This window comes from Amblyomma mixtum, chromosome 4 (genome assembly GCF_055824585.1).
Source record: "Amblyomma mixtum isolate Tamu chromosome 4, ASM5582458v1, whole genome shotgun sequence".
In the NCBI taxonomy this organism is placed as follows: Eukaryota; Metazoa; Arthropoda; class Arachnida; order Ixodida; family Ixodidae; genus Amblyomma; species Amblyomma mixtum.
In genome coordinates, this window is record NC_143015.1 from 46,376,534 (window position 1) to 46,394,721 (window position 18,188).

The 18,188-nt window shown below is 48.6% G+C and overlaps 1 protein-coding gene across 5 annotated transcripts in view; it reads right to left on the reverse strand.

Moving 5' to 3' along the window:
* nonC (serine/threonine-protein kinase Smg1) overlaps positions 1-18,188 on the reverse strand; it is a 135,571-nt gene that overhangs the window by 72,749 nt on the left and 44,634 nt on the right. For all 5 annotated transcript variants that reach the window (XM_089586421.1, XM_089586420.1, XM_089586418.1 and 2 more), the window contains 8 exons: positions 17,688-17,847; positions 15,780-15,997; positions 13,805-14,048; positions 9,884-10,032; positions 8,556-8,643; positions 7,719-7,852; positions 6,292-6,606; positions 3,444-3,701 (listed from right to left, as the gene is read on the reverse strand). In XM_089586421.1, coding sequence (XP_089442547.1) covers positions 3,444-3,701; positions 6,292-6,606; positions 7,719-7,852; positions 8,556-8,643; positions 9,884-10,032; positions 13,805-14,048; positions 15,780-15,997; positions 17,688-17,847 — 1,566 coding nt within the window. The remainder of the gene's footprint in view (positions 1-3,443; positions 3,702-6,291; positions 6,607-7,718; positions 7,853-8,555; positions 8,644-9,883; positions 10,033-13,804; positions 14,049-15,779; positions 15,998-17,687; positions 17,848-18,188) is intronic.

The window sequence follows — 18,188 nt, forward strand, 5'->3', positions numbered from 1 at the left end:
GCTGCTGAAGTGGCGCAGTTCTTCGTCCACAACATTGTCTTGCGTCATGGAGCACCCGCCGTTGTTGTTACTGACCGGGGAACTGCTTTCACGGCCCGCTTAACCCAGTCCGTGATGACTCTGACGCACACGAGCCACCGACGTGCTACGGCGTATCACCCGCAGACAAACGGGTTGGTAGAGCGACTCAACCGCACACTAGCCGACATGCTATCAATGTACGTTGACGTCGAGCATCGAACTTGGGACGCCATTCTGCCGTACGTAACGTTTGCGTACAACACCGCCCTGCAGGAAACAACCCGACTGACCCCCTTTCAGCTTGTCTTCGGTCGCCAGGTGACCGCTCCGTTGGATGCTATGTTGCCCGTCGACCCTTACTGCGACTCTGACGCTGACATCGACGTAGATACCTTCGTTCAGCGTGCTGAGGAAGCGCGTCAACTGGCCCGCCTGCGCATCCACCGTCAACAGGAGGCTGCCGCCACTAAGTACAACTGTGGACGCCGTTTCGTCAGTTATGCTCCCGGCGACCTTGTGTGGATTTGGATACCTGTTCGTCGCCGCGGGCTCTCTGAAAAGCTGCTGCGCCGATACTTCGGCCCTTACGAAGTAGTGCGCCGCATCAGTGATGTGACTTATGCAGTTGCTCCCGCCCCGACAGCTTGTTCATCGCGCCGGTCGCACCGAACTGAAGTCGTACACGTTGTTCGCATGAAGCCTTATTACGACCGGCTACCTGACTGAACTGCGGTCCACTGCAGCTGTGTTCTACCCTTTCGCTGACTTTTCTCTCCTAGCCGCATCGTGTCGATGCTGCAGAAGAGGAGGGCAGTGATACAGTAAAAGCTCGTTAATTCGACACTGACGGGACCGCGAAAAATTGTCGAATTATCCGAATGTCGAATTATCGAATGAACAACAAAAAACAATGTTTGCCGCAACAGGACGTATACCTTTAGTTGGCAAGGAAATCTGTAATCACCGTCCGCTTTTTCGAGCGAATTTGAGCGACTACGATAGCTCTAACAGCTGCCAGGTGCTCCGCGGCACACGCGCCGTCAGGGATTTGTTCACAGAAATCCTCCCGCACGGACAAGGCTTCTGCGGCTTCTTTCACCGTGCACTTCGGCATTTGGTGCAACTGCTCACAATCGTAAATCGTCGTCGTTGTCAGCGCCTGTCACTTCAATTATTTCATCCTCGGTCAGCTGACAGGACACGAAGGCGAGGCTGAGGCGGCGCGCAGGCCCTGCGCGCTACCCACCGGAAAGCAGCGCGGGGAGGAGGTGAAGGGAGCGCCGCTCCCCGCTTATCTGTTTTTTCAACCAGCGTCCACGGGGACGGCGTTGTTGCTGGGACGTTGTTGCTGGGACGCCCGTCTTATCTTTCCTCTGATCTTTTAACTCTCCTCTTATCTGCACGGGGACTGTGGACGGGTGTCTTATCTTTTCTCTATCTTTTTCTCTGATCTTTTAACTCTCCTCTATCTGCACATGGCAGCGGTGGTGGCTGAGCCAGTAGGCAATCCCTTGCGATTTCCTTTCACCCTTCTCTCAGTCGCAACAAAACAGCAACAAGTAGCGCAGTAAACACGCTGACAAAGCGCGCATTTACCAAAAAAGGCGCCGTAAATAACCGTGATAGCGACTGCTGCGACACAACAAAGCACAAAAAAAAAAAAAGACGCCAGCCGCTTTGGCCGCCGCTAACTCGCTTCCTCGGATGGATGGACGGATGGATGGATGATATGACCATAGGGATGGCCTATCAGCCGTACAGTAGCGCCGCTCATGGCAGTGTTTTTTTCTTTTTGCTCTCGGCACACCGGCTTGGCGGGCTGCGGAGTGAAGTCGAATTAACCGATGCACGGCAGAATTTGTTCGAATTAACGAGAGTTTCGCCCCATAGACTCCTATGTATAATTGTAGGGACCTCGCGCGCGCGTCGAATTATCCGATTTGCCGAATTAACGGGGGTCGAATTAACGAGCTTTCACTGTACATGCATTCGAAGAAGAGACAGAAGTAGTGCATGCGCTAGAAGAGGAAGAAGTTAGTTGGCTCTCTCGCGCGCGCTCGAACCACTGGGTGACCGCCGCAGGTTTTTCGTCTCTGCGCGGGTGTTCTTTTTGGCGTTGCACGCTACAATATAGTGGTAGAGTAAAAAAAACTTTTAAACAGTTCAATATAGCCGGAATTCTAATATAAAATTTTGTCTAGAATGCATGCGAGAGCAGCTATATTCAGCCATGTGACGGGATGGCAACTCAGGCGACATTTACTGAAGAGAAGGCAGAGACCTTCCCTGAAGTTTAGCACCATTTTGAACACGCAGAGATTCCGGAGGCCACGAAAAACACAGCCAAATGCCCATTGGACTGGCTTCCCTGCACGGCATTGCAAGCCACAGCAGCGGCAGGTCAAACTCCAGCTCAGGTGGCTTCGCCGCATTATAAAAGCATGCTGTGAGAAATGGCTACACCAGAAGAAAAGCTACCACTGTTTTCACCACAACTGTAGGTGGACTAGAAGTGGACAGCCATGCCGCAGATGGTTGCTGCAAGGATGGTTACCGCTGCGTCCGGGGTGTGGTTGACCAGTGTGAGAAGTTCAAACATTTGCCATCAGCATGGCTACCAACTCTCTATGCCCCTATATCTACTATGGTGCATTGACGCAATCAAGATGAAGTCTCAAACCTTGGTGTAAACACTTGCTGCATCACTAGCAGTCAGTTGTGTAGTGAGGCAAAGCCTGCTGCCTTGCAATGGAGCAGGCATAACTTGGCACTGGGGAGTTCAATATATGGTTTGGTTTGGTTTATGGGGTTTAACGTCCCAAAGCAACTAAGGCTATGAGAGACGCCGTAGTGGAGGGCTCCGGAAATTTCGACCACCTGGGGTTCTTTAACGTGCACTGACAACGCACAGTACACGGGCCTCTAGAATTTCTCCTCCAAAGAAATTCTAGCCGCCACGGCCGGGATCGAACCCGCGTCTTTCGGGTTAGCAGCCGAGCACCATAACCGCTTAGCCACCGCGGCGGCAGTTCAATATATCCCTTTTACGGACAACAATGCTGCGTATTATAAAGTACAAATTAGATGCAGTTAAAAAACATCCTTAAAACATCTGATATAGCCGATCATTCATTACATCCAGGTTGTTTATCCAGCTTGCAAAAGCCACAAACATGATCACACAGTCCACTTCACTTCAGATTACACACATGAAAATATGGCAAGGCAGCAAGGAAAGCTAGCAGCATGGCCTCTGTGGAAGCACTGAGTACGCAGAGGCTAGTCTTCACAACTGACTGTTACAACTAGAGGTGCTTGAGCACTGTGGAATTCAAACTGAAATTTTCAGCAGGTCAACAACAGCCGACTCGAATCTGAAGTACGAGCATCCCCCTATCATCCCCAGTGGTGGTATAGCATACCTGGCGACCAGCTGGGAGTCCTCGAGGGTGGTGGCGTGACTCCAGGCGACGCGGGCCATGAGGCGGGCCCCCTCGGCCAGCTGTCCCCGGGCGTGCAGCAGCTTCCCGGCCTCCCTCAGGAGGGCCAGGGGGGCCCCTTCGTCGGCCAGGGCGGCCAGGGCAGTGCCCTCCTCCACCTGGGCCTCCCGCAGGAGCCACCGCTCGGCCAGCCCCAGGTTGTGCTGCTTGCGCGCCAGACGGGCACCCGCCAGCAGGAACCTGCACAGATGCACACAGCTCATTATGGGTTGGTAACGTCGGTAAACAGAAGCAAACACACGTGCCAACTGTTATATGCTAACACTCTTGCGAATAACTGTACAGAGAGAGTCATTATTGGTGATGCCTCCTGACAGCCAGCCACTACTCTGTACACCAAATGTAGGGAACAATAATCAGCCAACAATGCTTTCTAGCCACATGATTTGAACTTGTACCATGTGATGGCCACTAGAGATAGCATTTCTGAAACATTTTTGAATCACTCTCACAAGCACAAAAATACTCTTCAAACCAGCAGCAGACAGCAGTAATTAATTTCGTGCCTATTTTTGTCCAAGCACCATTGGTAGCACAATGATGGTGGCGCAGACTTAGTGCAACTTCTCGCCACACTTTAATTCCCCAACACAAACACACACGAAATAGAATAAAACAGAAACAGAGACAGCTGCACAATGTAAAGAGGCAGGTGCCATGGTGTTAGCCAGTGCATCTTTCAAAGGGAGATAACGCTGTACAAAAGCGTGTGGTGCTGCACAGAGAGAGTTGAGAAACATTTGCAATGCCAAAGACTTTCTTACCACCAAGGTAACACATTGGCAGCATTACCGAGGCGTCCGGTATCGTCCAATACTCAGCAGAAGCCAACTTTTAAAATGATCCAAGGCAAATATGATGGATGACAAGTTGGTACCAGCAACTTTACTGGCAACCATGAGACATAAAAAAGAACCTCGAACCATGGGAAACATTTGAATTAAGCAGTTTTTTCATTGACCCTAAAACAAAATGAAATGCAAAAGGCAAGCACAAAACATCTCATCGTGAGCAGGAGTTCACATTCACTACCACTGCATTCAGCGAAGCTACGACTGACTTGAAGTGGTTAATTTCTACCCCAGAGGGCCTCGTTTGGACTTGTCATGGTCACTGTGTCATTGGTGGTTGCCAGAATTTTGGTGGTCATGCCAGTTTGAAGTCTGCAGAAAATGACCGTGCACCTCTCTATATGTACCTCCGTTACTGGCAAAGCTCTTTGTGGTTCGTCGATACTTTTATTATACTTTCTCGTTTCATGAGGGTGGCGGCAAGGTGAGGTATATCAGGTTATTGGCATGGCACAGTCTCAAGGAGTGTGTGCAGAAGGGGTTGCAATGGGGGCAGCTGTGGTTGAAAAAAAAAGAGAGCGCAATCTGTCCGCGCTCTCAGGGGGTGGTGTAATGTAATTTGTATCGCTGAGAGCGCTAATTAGAGACTATACTCAATGATAGCATCCGCGTGTTCTCAGTGCACCGGACGACTTCAATCCCATTTGCATTCAGCCAGAGGTGAACTGCAGAGTTGCTTCAGCCAGCCTCACGCCTACACGCAGTACAATAAATCAAAGTATCCCCGCTGTCTCAGTGATGTTCCCTGAAGCATTTATGAGTCGATTAATCATTGCGCTGGTTATAAGTGGTGCTATGCTGTGTCATGAGTTGAAATCGGGTGTTACCGAGTTTGAAGCGACAAGTAAGAATTCAGACCTTTGAATTCACCGAATCAGCTCAAGTTGCCGGCTCGAATTATCCTGTGATATTTACACAAGACATCACAGAGCTTGAAATATAAACGAACTATCCATTATTTTAAATTAAGGGGAAACACTGGTGTTTGAGACCAAAAAATGACCAAAAAATCGCTTTTTAAAAAGTGACCTTTGTGGAATCTCCAGCTATTATTTTCCAACCGTACCAATTTTTTCCTTCAAGAAATCAGCATTTTGACCAATAATATCAAATTGAGATCATCGTGTGAGCTGAATTTATGCAGGAGCAGGCAATTTGATGGCATGAAAATTTTGAACATCTGGCTGTCTTAGTGTGTCGATATCTCAACATCTAAGAGTGACAGAGATGTCATACTGTTTGCTAAGGGAAGGTGAAGGCAAAATGTGTGCAATAATGAAAGCAGATTTGTTAAATCCCACTTCAAAAGTTCATAATTGCGCAAAGTTTATCGATGCATTGCATTCACGCCTTGAACATTGATATTCAAAGTGCTGTAAAATTACTAATGAGGGTAAAAATAGAAAAATGGTTTTGATTATTGCACTCTTTACTGACCATACTATATGTAGCCATGGATTAAAAATGATTTTTTACTGAGCAGTTTTTTTGCACTGAGATACTAATGAATGACTAATTAAAATTAATTACCTTGGGAACTGACTAATTTATGAGAAAGATAATTTCATTGATGAAATCAGTATAGGAAACTGAGCACGGTGGTGCAGTTTCATTAGGATTGGACTGAAAATAAGGAAAATAAGTCTAAGACCAGCGTCCCCCATTACATGGCATTGAATTGTCAAGGTTTAACCGCACACTGCTATCCTGGCTAGCACAGACACAAATGCTCTATTTTGTCACAACAAATTGACACAAATTTTCCAAAAACAGCACAGGTTAATCGGCCCAGTACTGCAAATGGATGGTTTCACTCTGTTGTTCCTTTGTAGAACCAACTTTTGCCAATATCTTTCCAACATTGGGCCAATTAGCTCGCCCTCCCCCTGCACTGCGAAACAACACACGGCGTGACTCACCCCTCGTTGGGCTCGGCGTGGCTCCAGGCGAGGGCCCCCGCGATGGCGCTGCAGTCGTGCTGGGCAACCGACAGGGGCTCCCCGATGATGGGGGGCACCCGGCGGGCCAGGGCCAGCAGGGCAGGGTCCACTTCGGGGGGCCACTGGAGGGCCCCCAGCTGCACCAGGGCAGACACCGACTCCTCGGCCGCATTCAGGTCGCAGCACTGGGGCATCAGGGCCCGGTGCTGGGCCAGCAGCAGCTGTTGCTCGGCATCCCACATGTCCACGGGGCAGCTGGGGGGGCTCTCCAGGGGATCAGGGCTCAGCAGAGACCTGGGCGGGGGTCAAGTAACGCCTGTTGCTCGGCTAGTCGGTGCATACTTCTACGTACAAAAGTTAGCGCAAAACACGAGAAAATCACAAGAAAGGTGGACAGGACAGTTGTCAGCACCGCATTGTCCTGTCCACCTTTCTTGTGATTGTCTCGTGTCTTGCGCTAACTTTTGTACGTAGAACCTGGGGTGGGCACGTCCACGCCAAACTCTGAGAGCCTGACCGAGTGGGCCAACGCTCCCTGAGGCAGCATATATGAGCTGAATTCCTCGGTTCCTTTTCCATGCCTCTGCGGCACTTCGGTGGTAACACAATGTGCAACTTCAACACATGTATGGCTCCCAAGGTAACAAACAACCTTTATTCCTCTGCCTGTCCATCTTTACCCATGCTGTCAAGCACCTTGTAGTATCTGCAAGCCTCAACTGCTTTAAAGGAGGGGAAGAGGGTCTGAAACCAAGTGTTTATCGATGAAGACACAAGAATAAATCTTCATAGAACAGTTATTTTTGGAAGCTGATTCCAAATATGCTATCTAATTTTGCTTAAAACAAGCCTTTGTGCACTTGCTGAAACAGGAATAGGAAAAAAAGAAACCTTTTCTGAAGTGACAACTTCAATCTGATAACTTCAAAATCCTATACCTCGAATTTTATGATAGGCAGGTTGGTAATTTTACCCCTTACCAAATTCCTCACTTTCAAGGAAGACCAATGGCACGCATTAGCATAGTCTCTGCAGCAAACGTTCTTAAAAGCTAGTTACGAAAACACACAACATATTACTAAGTGCCCAAGTACTTGTTTGACACAAAAATAAATGGCACTGTAATTGGAACACTTCACAATTATATAGTACTTCATCAATAAAAAATTTTCGTCGAGACCATCTACCCTCATCATACGCATGCTCCATATTAGCATGGCCGCACCTGTACTTTCACAAGTGCAAGCTACAGTTGTCCTATGAGGAAGGCAATAGTCGAGGGCTACAGGATAGTATCAATCCTTTTTGGGCATCAATGACGCAAACTTCAATGAGACTGCACAGGCATTCCTGCATTTCACCCTCCTCTAACCCTATCCATATAAGCTGCGAACAAGGGTCCCCACCTGATGTGTTCGGCAACGGAGGCCGTGTAGGTGCTGATCTTGGCGACACATCCGTTGACGGGCGTGTGGCGTGAGTCCTCCGCCCACTTGAGTGCCTCATCCCAGTCGGCCAGCTTCATGTGGCAGTCCAGGATCTGTACCACCACGGCCAGCAAGCAGGCAGGGCAAATAAAGGACAATACATTAAAAACAACAGTTAATCACAGATACCAACAGTGGCCGAAGAAAAGGGGAAAAAAGGATGGAGGAGGGGGATACTTGAGTTAGATAAAACCAGACCCCCACAAAGTCTAAAAAGAACCATCAATACGGGGGTAAAGAATATGCATCCCATTTTAAAGCAAAAGAGAGAAGTTACACACAGGACTGTCGATAATTCCAACTCAGAAGGAACAGATAATCTGTTCACATTATATATACAAAGTTAAAAAATTAAGCAAAGCCCTCTACAATTGACCCCAATATACCGAACACCAATGTAAATACTGGCTACATGAAACTTTCCTCTAATTTTTTTAACAAACATATGCAATTTTTACTTCTTATTGTCACGCGTGGCTCAGTACATCAGGCATGGTTGGGAACGTCTAAATGGGGGCTTCATGGCTTCCTTGGAACATGACAATCAGCCACCTGATATCGTTATTCTATGAGGTGTGGAAATACTGTCATGCTGAGCAACCCAGCAGTGACTCCAGTAAGATATCGCATGCCTGACAAGCCACACAGGGTGTGTAGCACTACTTCAACTGTCTTGCACTATGCCATTCCTGCAGCAACTTCCCTCTCGTCGCAGAAAGAACAGCCTGCGCCAAACACTGGCATTCGAGGACTTGCCTGGCTGAGCAAGAAGGGACGAATCTCTTTCGGGGCTTGTGCTTCATCGCCCAGGACGGCAGCGTACTCTGCTGCAGCAGACTCATATCTGAAACGAAAAGGGCAGCGCGGAGATTACGAAACCATGAGACTAGCTCAAATACAAGATAATATCACCGCTTGAGAGCAGACATGAAACATGGTGAATTCTGCAACCTTACAAGCCACCTTCTCTCCGCAAAGAGATCTTTTTGAAGTTCAAAGACATTTGAGTGCTCGATTATTCAGACCATTTTTTCAGGCCCTGTGGAGCCCGAAAAACCAGCCAGTGACTGTACATGAGATGCTTTTGAGAATACCCAACTTTCACCAGAGTTTCACCTAGGACTGGTGAGCCCAGGCATTCCTTCCAGGCGTTCCCATTCCTTAAGCAAGCGTGTGCAATTGGTAGTTGGGTATAAGGGTTCTAACGTCTCAAAGTGACACACCAGTTACTGAGACACCACAGTGAAGGGCTCCGGAGTAATTCTGCTCCCTTAGGGGGTTTCTTCGCCACATGCTGACAAGGCCCAGCACACCGGCGTTTTTGCATTTCCCTTCCAATAAAACGCAGCTGCTATGGCTGGGATTCGATTCCACAGCGCTGGGATCAGAAGTTGAATGCCAAAGCTATTAAACCACCGTGGCGGGCTCACATGCCTACAAAGCAGGCTTAGCAGCTGCGGGAGCTCACTAGATCATGCGCCAATCACGATCATCATCATTAGCCTGACTACAACCACTGCAGGGCAAAGGCCTCTCCCATGTCTCTCCAATTCACCCTGTCCCTCGCGAGCTGCGGCCACCGTATTCCCGCAAAATCCCTAATCCCCTCTGCCCACCTAAGCATTCCCGCAAAATCCCTAATCTCCTCTGCCCACCTAACTTTCTGCCACCCCCCGCTACGCTTGCCTTCTCTTGGAATCCACTCCGTTACCCTTAAGGACCTTCGGTTATCTTGCCTTCGCATTACATGCCCTGCCCAAGCCCATTTCTTCCTCTTGATTTCGACTCCCTCTTCCGATCTCGTTAATTAATGTTACACCTATCATTTTCCTTTCCATAGCTCGCTGCGTTGTCCTTAACTTAAGCTGAACCCTCTTTGTCAGCCTCCATGTTTCTGCCCCATAGGTGAGTACCGGTAAGATGCAGCTGTTGTATACTTTTCTCTTGAGGGATATTGGCAAACTACCATTCACGACCAGAGAGAACCTGCCATATGCGCTCCACCCCATTCTTATTCTTCTAATTATTTCCCTCTCATTTCACGCGCAAACACAGGATGTTGTGCAGGCAAGCTAACAGCTCACCTGCCAGCAGCGTGAGCAGCGGCCGCCCGCAGCCAGGGCATCCGCTGTCCCAGCACCTCCTTGCCCCAGGCGTAGAGGCCCCAGATGGCCTCGGGGCAGCGCAGCTGCACCAGGGAGGCTGCCGCATCCCGCACCACTGCACCCAGGCCCTGCTCAGGGGAGGAGGAAGGGGGGAGAGGCAGCAGCTGAAAACACTGCACTTTCATCCACAGACACACTCACAGTTTTGTTCTGCGTCAAGGACCCTGCCTCCCAACAGGGACTACTATGCTGACAAAGTCAAGCGAACAAAAACTATGGAGACCCTTAAAGGTGCACTGAGAGGAATCTGAACTCGTATTTGTACCACTGGAACTCGATCTACACGTTTCCAGCATTCTTGGAAACTTCGAATTATTGCCCTGTGCGGCCGATTTCCCTAATTTAAATCCAATTAAATGCCCCGGCTCCTGCCTTTTAATTCCCCGCAGATGGTGGGAGGAGTCGACCAACCTTTCAACCAGTCCCGTGGCAGCTTGCCGCTATGCCATCGGCGGAGTGAGACGTAGTGATTGGCGAAAGCAATGAGTCCACACGGATTTTTATTTCCGTGGGCCTAATTCGCAGCTGTGTAGTCTCCGACTAGATCTATTTATTCATGGAAACCTAAAAGAAACAAAATAAAAGCAAAAGCAAAGCCAGCACGCATCTGCCTGAAAGGCACTCCCTGCGTTGGTAGACTCCTCCCACCGTCTGCAGTGAGTTAAAAAAAAAAAATAGGGCGAGAGCCCGACGTTAATCCGATTTAAATTAAGGAAATCAGCCACACAGGGCAATAAATCGAAGTTTCTAAGAATGCTCGGAATGTATGATCGAGTGCGACATTTGTCACAGCTTCTGTTGGAACTTCTGTGTGCGCTGACAGTGTTGGTTTTTTGCAAACATCAGTCCTTCAACCAGAAAATTATTCGGGCTGCCAGCTGCAGTAAGCAGGTATCTGCTGAACTCTGACGGTGCCAACATATGCATATACCGCATTTTTTTCTAATTTTTGATTTCGATTCTCTGCCTGGGTTGCTAATCAGAAACTAGACTGTTCACAACCTGGTCGGCAGGCTCAGATGACGTCACACAGTCACGTGACCTCTCTCGACCAATCAGCGAATTTCGTGACACCAGACAGTGGTGGGATTTTGGTGTGACGACAGCTGTAATGCTATCGTATCAAATTAAGAAATACTGATTAATAAAAAATAAAGCACAGGGGGAAATTTCACCTAGACGGGCCATGGCTGAAACAGTTTCTCAACAAGTTTTGCATTCGAGTGTGTCTGCACTGCGAGAGAAAAATCTGAGCATCTAATGACACCAAATGCACTTTCTCTAAATTTTTGCTGCACGAGGAGGGAAAGTCCCTTTTTTCGGCAAAAGCAGTACTCCCGATTTTATTCGCGTGATGACCCCATCCTCTAATTTTGTCATTGAGATTTTACTTCTATTTTTTTAAACATCATGTAGAAAATGTGAACCAGACCATCGGGATCGGCGTTCAGCATGTTCGCTTTATCTCATCGCGAATGGTCGCTGCCACCGCCGACTGTCACAAAATCGTTACATTGCACTGATACAGCAAACACCTTTTGAAGTAAACGATGCTAAACATCGGCCACATACAAATGCGAGTGATGCAGCAGTGTAACTTGTTAGCTGTGCACTTTTATTGATGGATGGATGGGTGGGTAGAAAAGTAGGCGGACGTTCGATGAGAAATTTCAAATCACACACACGCAAAACAAAAAAAAAACTGCTTAACTTTCTTTTTTCCTGCTTAATGAACCCCAAACTTGATATAAATTTTTCTGGGAAAAAAAAAAAGTGGGCTCATTATGCGAGTAAATGTACTTGAATAACAATTATGACCCACATGGTCAACAAGGCTATTCTTACATGAACGCCAGCAAAAATTTGGCTTGCGGCGATCTTCTGAAGTTTCTGATCTCCCTTGCAGTTTGAATTAACGAGGTTCCAGAGTACGCATTATATGGTGGCTTGGGTACAGGCGGTGAGGGCAAATGAGGTCCGAAAAATCAAGCAGTCAGTTACGGTGCGTCCGAAATTTCAGGTGCTCTTATACATTGGCTCTATGGGCCATGTCGCAGTGTTGCGAAGCAGTCGGAACAATCAAGCACGCCCAAAAAATCAGGGGTCCAAATTTTCGGTCGTTGACTGCATACTCGTGGAAGGGGTGTGTCTTTTTCCACCGTTTTGACGGGATGCGGCCCTTTCACGGGATTGGCATTCTTCTTCTAATTTTTCTGACCACAGCAGAGCCACTGTTATGCATTCTTTTATTTACATTGAGACACGGCATTTTTTGATGAATTAGCGCAGTCCCAGTGAGTCTTTCAAATACATAATGTGCTGAAAGTATGCATGATAGGACACATGCCCGATGACCGCATGAATTAACCGCAAAAAGTAAAACAGGTTGTCAGATCAGTTTACTGGCAAACATGTGAGCCTAAGTTATGCTCAATATCCAATGAAGAACTGGTGCTCGACTGGCCTCAACTATTCAGGGCTATGCATGCGATCCGTGGCTGTCAATGTGAGGTGGCTGGCCTACTTTGTCGCACGCTTCACTCTCAAAGGCCTTGCAGAAATCATTACACCTTCATTTTAATGCGACGTTATTGGTGATAGTAAATTGGTAACAAGATTAAAAATTTTACAGTAAACAGTGACTAGATTCAAAGCAGTTTCGCTGAGGCTTTGATGCGAAGCATGCTATGCCTAGTGACACCGGGCAAATCGCAACACGCCTCAGTGTGGTCACCGCATTATAGTTTTTTGCACAGCACAATGTTTTGTCCTTTCTGGCGCGAACGCCGAGCACATAAGACGAGTTAGCAGTGCTGTGGCACTGCACGCTCGCAGTTGCATGCGGAGTGCGGGATGACTCGTGTGTGATCGTGCAGGCAGTTGTTTATAAGATCCCAGCATAGCATACCGCGTACACTCCCAGTGTGCCTGGTATGTTACACTGTTTTGCCCACGCTCCATATGGGCAAAATAATGCACACACGAAGCAATTCTTTTGGCTGATTTCCTGAATTACCGGCTGCCAAGTTGGGGGTGCCACCCTTACACGAGTACATACGGCATGTTTCTATCATGCCATGAGAGAACTAGGACTTCCATTGCACCCATGCTCCGTCAACTCTTGGAACCAGGGGCATGCACATGATCGCTGCTGCACACCAATCCTACTAGTAGAGCGCCATCAAATTTTGCTCCGCTGCATGGTACGTGAGGTAGCACAAAACGGGACAAGGGACAGAGAAAGAGGCACACAACACAGGTGCTGTGTGTAGCGCCTGTGTTGTGTGCCTCTTTCTCTGTCCTTCGTCCCGTTTCGCGCTACCTCACATACCATGGATCACCGTTACCAAATCACCCAAGTGTTTCTACCCTTGCTACGCTCCAGGGTGCACTACAAGCGCTCATGGGCACACTCCCCTGCAACTTCTCGTAGAAGAGTGGTGTTGTGCAACAGCGGAGCAGTGCAAGGCTGTCGTCACACAAGAGACACCCTTGCACTACTCCGCTGTCGCACAACACCAGTGCAAGGCTGTCGTCACACAAGAGACACCCTTGCACTACTCCGCTGTTGCAAAACGCCACTCTTCCACGAGGAGTGGCAGAGGAGTGTTCTCATTAACAGCAAGTACACCCTACCAAATTTTGCTTCCTTCCAAGGTGCACAGGAAATGCTCATGAGAACACTGTTCTGCAACTAGTGCAAAAGTTATGCGTTATGCAACACCGCCGTCGCGCAAGAGTGCTGTCACGTGAGAACGTAGTCACACAAGACACTGTCATACCCGAGCAAAGAGCACACAGTTAAGCCTCTCTACCACAGACAGAGTGATTGATCCTCACCTGGGGAGCGGCAGTGGCCAGAGCCCCCGTGTGGCGCAGGGCCTGGGCAGGGCGTCCCGAGCGCAGGGCCAGCCTCACGGCCCTGGGCCTCACCCGGGCCAGCCACTCGAGGCAGGTGGCCCGGTTGGTGCGGAAGAAGGTGCGCACCCCCTTGGGGGCGGAGGGCAGGCTGCCCGCACTGCCCTCGTACGCATTGTACATGCACTTGTCCAGCTGCTCCAGGAAGTCCAGCAGCAGCTGGGCCCTGGAACACATCCATCACGTGCATGGTGATGATGTCTAAGGCCTTTTGAACAACGCACGTTAAGAACAGAACACAAATAGGACCACTCAAAAGGGCACCCCCCACTCGTACACAATGGTGACAGAGCTAACTGCTGTTTTTTACTACAATGTAAAATGTAAAGTACAATGTAAGTGACTATAATGTCACTACAATGAAGGTCACTACAATGTAAGTGACTTTACTACAATGTAAGGTAAAGGCGCCCAACACCACACACACACACACACAAGACAAGAGAACGGGACAGAGCACCACTAGTTTACTTTAATATGAATTACCAACTAGCCCAGCAAGAAGTTCTCATGTTTTAGTCCTTAACCACACCATGGACTTACTGTAATGTACAAAAAACTACAAAAGACTGTATGGAAAGAGAGGCCAGCACGGCTAGACTTTGTGGCGCAAACAAAAAGTTTCCTCGCTAAGTCTACATGTGCCGCATTTGATTTGTCAGCTTGCTGTTTGGTCATCTGAAGGCTACGTCTCACCTGCAACACCTACCATTCAGCTGCAGTACTAGGCCTAACCTTTCATCATGGCAACAGTTTTTCACCGATGTCTCCCAAATTATTCCCCACCCTTATGCTTCTGGCAAAATTACTGCCACATTCAAGCAACTTCCCTCGCTCCTGTCACACTGAACACGCAAATGCATTCAGTTAAGTGGCCACTTTTCTATGACGGCTGTGTTTACATCTCTGCTGTTCAGTGTGATACGGTAGTGCAAACAAAATAACCACTTGGTGGTGCAGAACAGTAGTGAATGTAGAGCTGTAAGACTCTGTGCCTGGACCATCTCACTTAACAATAAGAAAAAAAGTGCAAAAAGTAAAAGGTTTTCATTAGCGCTGCCTTTTCTGTGTGCAGTCCTAAATATTTGAGTCTGGGCCAACTTCCATTTTTGCTGAAGAACAACAAACTTCCTCTCAGTTCTGAGCCTAACCTTGCACCCCTGATGACTCGTCCGACAAGACATCAACATGCACAATCTAACTTCGTATCAAGCAAAAATTAATGTCTTTAAGCATTCTTTCTAACCACATACTACTGAGGTATGGAAAAAGCTACCGTCTGACGTGATGACGTCCATTGATTCTGCTGAAAAATTTTAGCCGTCTTATTACTGACCACAGAAGCTATTGTATTCCTGCAACGATCGCCACACACTGCGTTAGGTGGCGCCACTAATCACAATCGTTTGATGCCTCAGCAAAGAAGAAGATAAAGGTAAGAAGATAATGAAGAAGATAAAGCAGCGTGTCTTGGATGTGATAAGACAGAAGCTCAGGCTGTTCAGCAGTGTAATCATGCTTATGTGCTGTATTTAGAACGTAGCATTTCCCTCCACAGCAGAGCCCCTGCTAGGCACAAAAACCAATAGCTTACTAGACCTAGTATTTTCAGAAACCACTGAACAAAAAAAAGCGCAGAAAGCAAAAGAGGTTTCCATTAGTGCTGCTTTTTCTGTGTGCAGTCCTAAATACTCGAGTCTCGGCCGCAGCTTCCACTCCGGTACCAACACATCGTGGTATGGACCACGGAAGCTGATGTATTCCTGCAACGATCGCCACGCACTGCGTTAGGTGGCGCCACTAATCACAATTGTTTGATGTCTCAGCGAAGGAGAAGATCAAGGTGTAAGAAGATAATGAAGAAGATAAAGCAGCGTGTCTAGGATGTCCTGCCCACCTCTTGAGGGATCCGATGCCTGCGAGTGGTGGCTCCTCGGCCAGCAGGGCCTTGAGGGCCCCCTCGACCGAGGTGAAGGTCTCCTGGGGCTTGCCCAGGGCTGTGCGCAGCTTCTGCTGCACACACGTCTGGGCGCACTCCCACAGGGCCCAGCACCAGAGGGCGCCTGCGTGCTGCCCTGCCGCCAGGTCCACGGGCGCCAGCCGCTCCAGACGCAGCTGCACAGAGAGGGGAGAGAGGGTACCTCAGTTATGGCTGCATAGAGAGGGGCTGGGTACCTCAGTTATGTCCTTAAGTCTTTGGTTTATTGGTATCTAACATCCCCAAGCAGCAAAGACTATGAAGGACGCCGTAGTGGAGGGCTCCGGAATTTTTGACCATCCGGGGTTCTTCAACGTGCACTGACATCGCACAGCACACGGGCGTCTAGAATATCGCTTCCATCGAAATTCTGCGCCGCAGCTGGGATCGAACCCGCGCCTTTCGGGTCAGCAGCCGAGCGCCGTAACCACTGGGCCGCAGCAGCGACCTAATGTCGTAAGGTCTGTCATCTAAATAATGAACGTGAATATTGTGAATTACTGCCTATTTTGAACTGTCATAATCTGTTTTAAACTAGCACATGCAATTTCTACTTCATACATGAAACATTCGGAGAAGCATGGATACTGAAAATGATAAAACGGCGCTCTCTGAGGTGTCTTAACCACGAGACTAGTGAGCTGCAAGGGAAAGCCAACTTTGTCAAGTCCTTGGGCCCGTGGGGCAAAGTGCGCGGTGCGCACGGTGGGAGGAAAAAAAAGTAAAGCTGGCTGTGAATGAGCAAAGGTGGCGTGGTGTGCTGAGAAAAAGACAGTAAAAGTGCAATGGGGTGTAGGGAAGGGAAGAAAAAGGGTGAAAGTTTGCAGTACTGGGCAACGTAGAGAGCAGCACTGCTCGGCCAACGTTACTTGAGAAACCACACTTCACAAGCGCATGCAATGAAATCAAGCTCACCAAAGCATCCTATGTATTAATGTGTGCAGCCTTTTGCACACCAGTCACTGCTCTGCCAGCCCTCCTTGCCACTGCTGTCGCATGTTCTGTGTTGCTGAGAAGTCTATGCGTTTACGCTTCGTTTCCCTTCTTTGCTTCAAACAGTTCTTTCAAAGGCTTGCCTTTCTCAATTGCCCATGCCACCTCCTTTCCACATTTGCAGCCACTCAATCTTGCGCATACGAACCGCGCTTTGCGGAAAAGTTTGCTCCTCCTCGTGGCTTACGAGCCCGGTGGTTTAGCTCGCTGCAGACATCTTGAAGAAAAGCGAAAGGAAACACCTCAGTACCAAATATATAACGCAAGTGGCATCCTGAAGCAGGTGATTTGAGGAAGACAACACACTGCAATCATGCCTACATGGCAGTCACCATAGCCCACCCTATCCGCAAAGGGTACAAGCTTCCACGGTTACACAGGCCACCACAGCATACTGCCTTCCTTTGGTGCCGTTTATCTCAAGCAAGCACAAAGCAGTAGCATGCTCAGAGAGAGAAGATAAAGCTTAATGAAAGGAAAGATGGAGAAGTTGGCAGGGGGATAACATGACCCTGGCCTGCTATTCAATTACACAGTGGAAAAAGAAAATGAAAGAGAGCTAAAGTGCGAACTGAGGGTGATGATGTCATAGTACAATGAATTGCACGGGGTGACCTAGACAACAAACATATCCACTGCGTGCATTGGCTGGCACTCATTTCACTTGTAGATTGGACGCGTAGTACACGCAGTCCAAGTCTTGTACCCACAACGACACGTTACTTACACAAGCTCCAGATAGGGGCCCCCATGCAAACACACAACTCAGCGTACCCACACATGATCACGCAGCTTCAGCTTAGCATTCCCAGAGGGATGAGGGCATTCGCCTACCTCACAAGCGTCGCAGCCACCGCCACCAGGGGGCGGCAGCAGCAGGGCAGACATGATCGTGCGGAAGCCCTGGATGGTCAGCGTGGTGCCGGCCGCAGACAGGATGGCCGTGCGCTGCAACGCCTGCTCCTGGAGCTCACGCGAACTCAGCACCGACTCACTGCAGGGAGTACCATATACGGAGAGTAGCATTATATTCCACTGTGTTCCCGCCTCTTTCCTAAAAAAGTTGTGAAAGTGAAGGACATTCATTTCTGAAATGTACTGTTGGCACTGCCAGCTCAAAACCAACTTCTAGAGCCAGTATATGAAAAAAAAAAAGCTATTTCCCCAGACTCTGTCCCATTGTTATAATCTGCCGTACTGCATGGCAGACCTTAGGGGTAGCCTTGCAAGGTCATGACAAACGATACAAAAAAATAAAAACAAAAACGGAACAGAACTGTTATAGTTATACAATCTTCTCCAGAAACTGCCCGTCTCTTGACTACTACTGGCAGC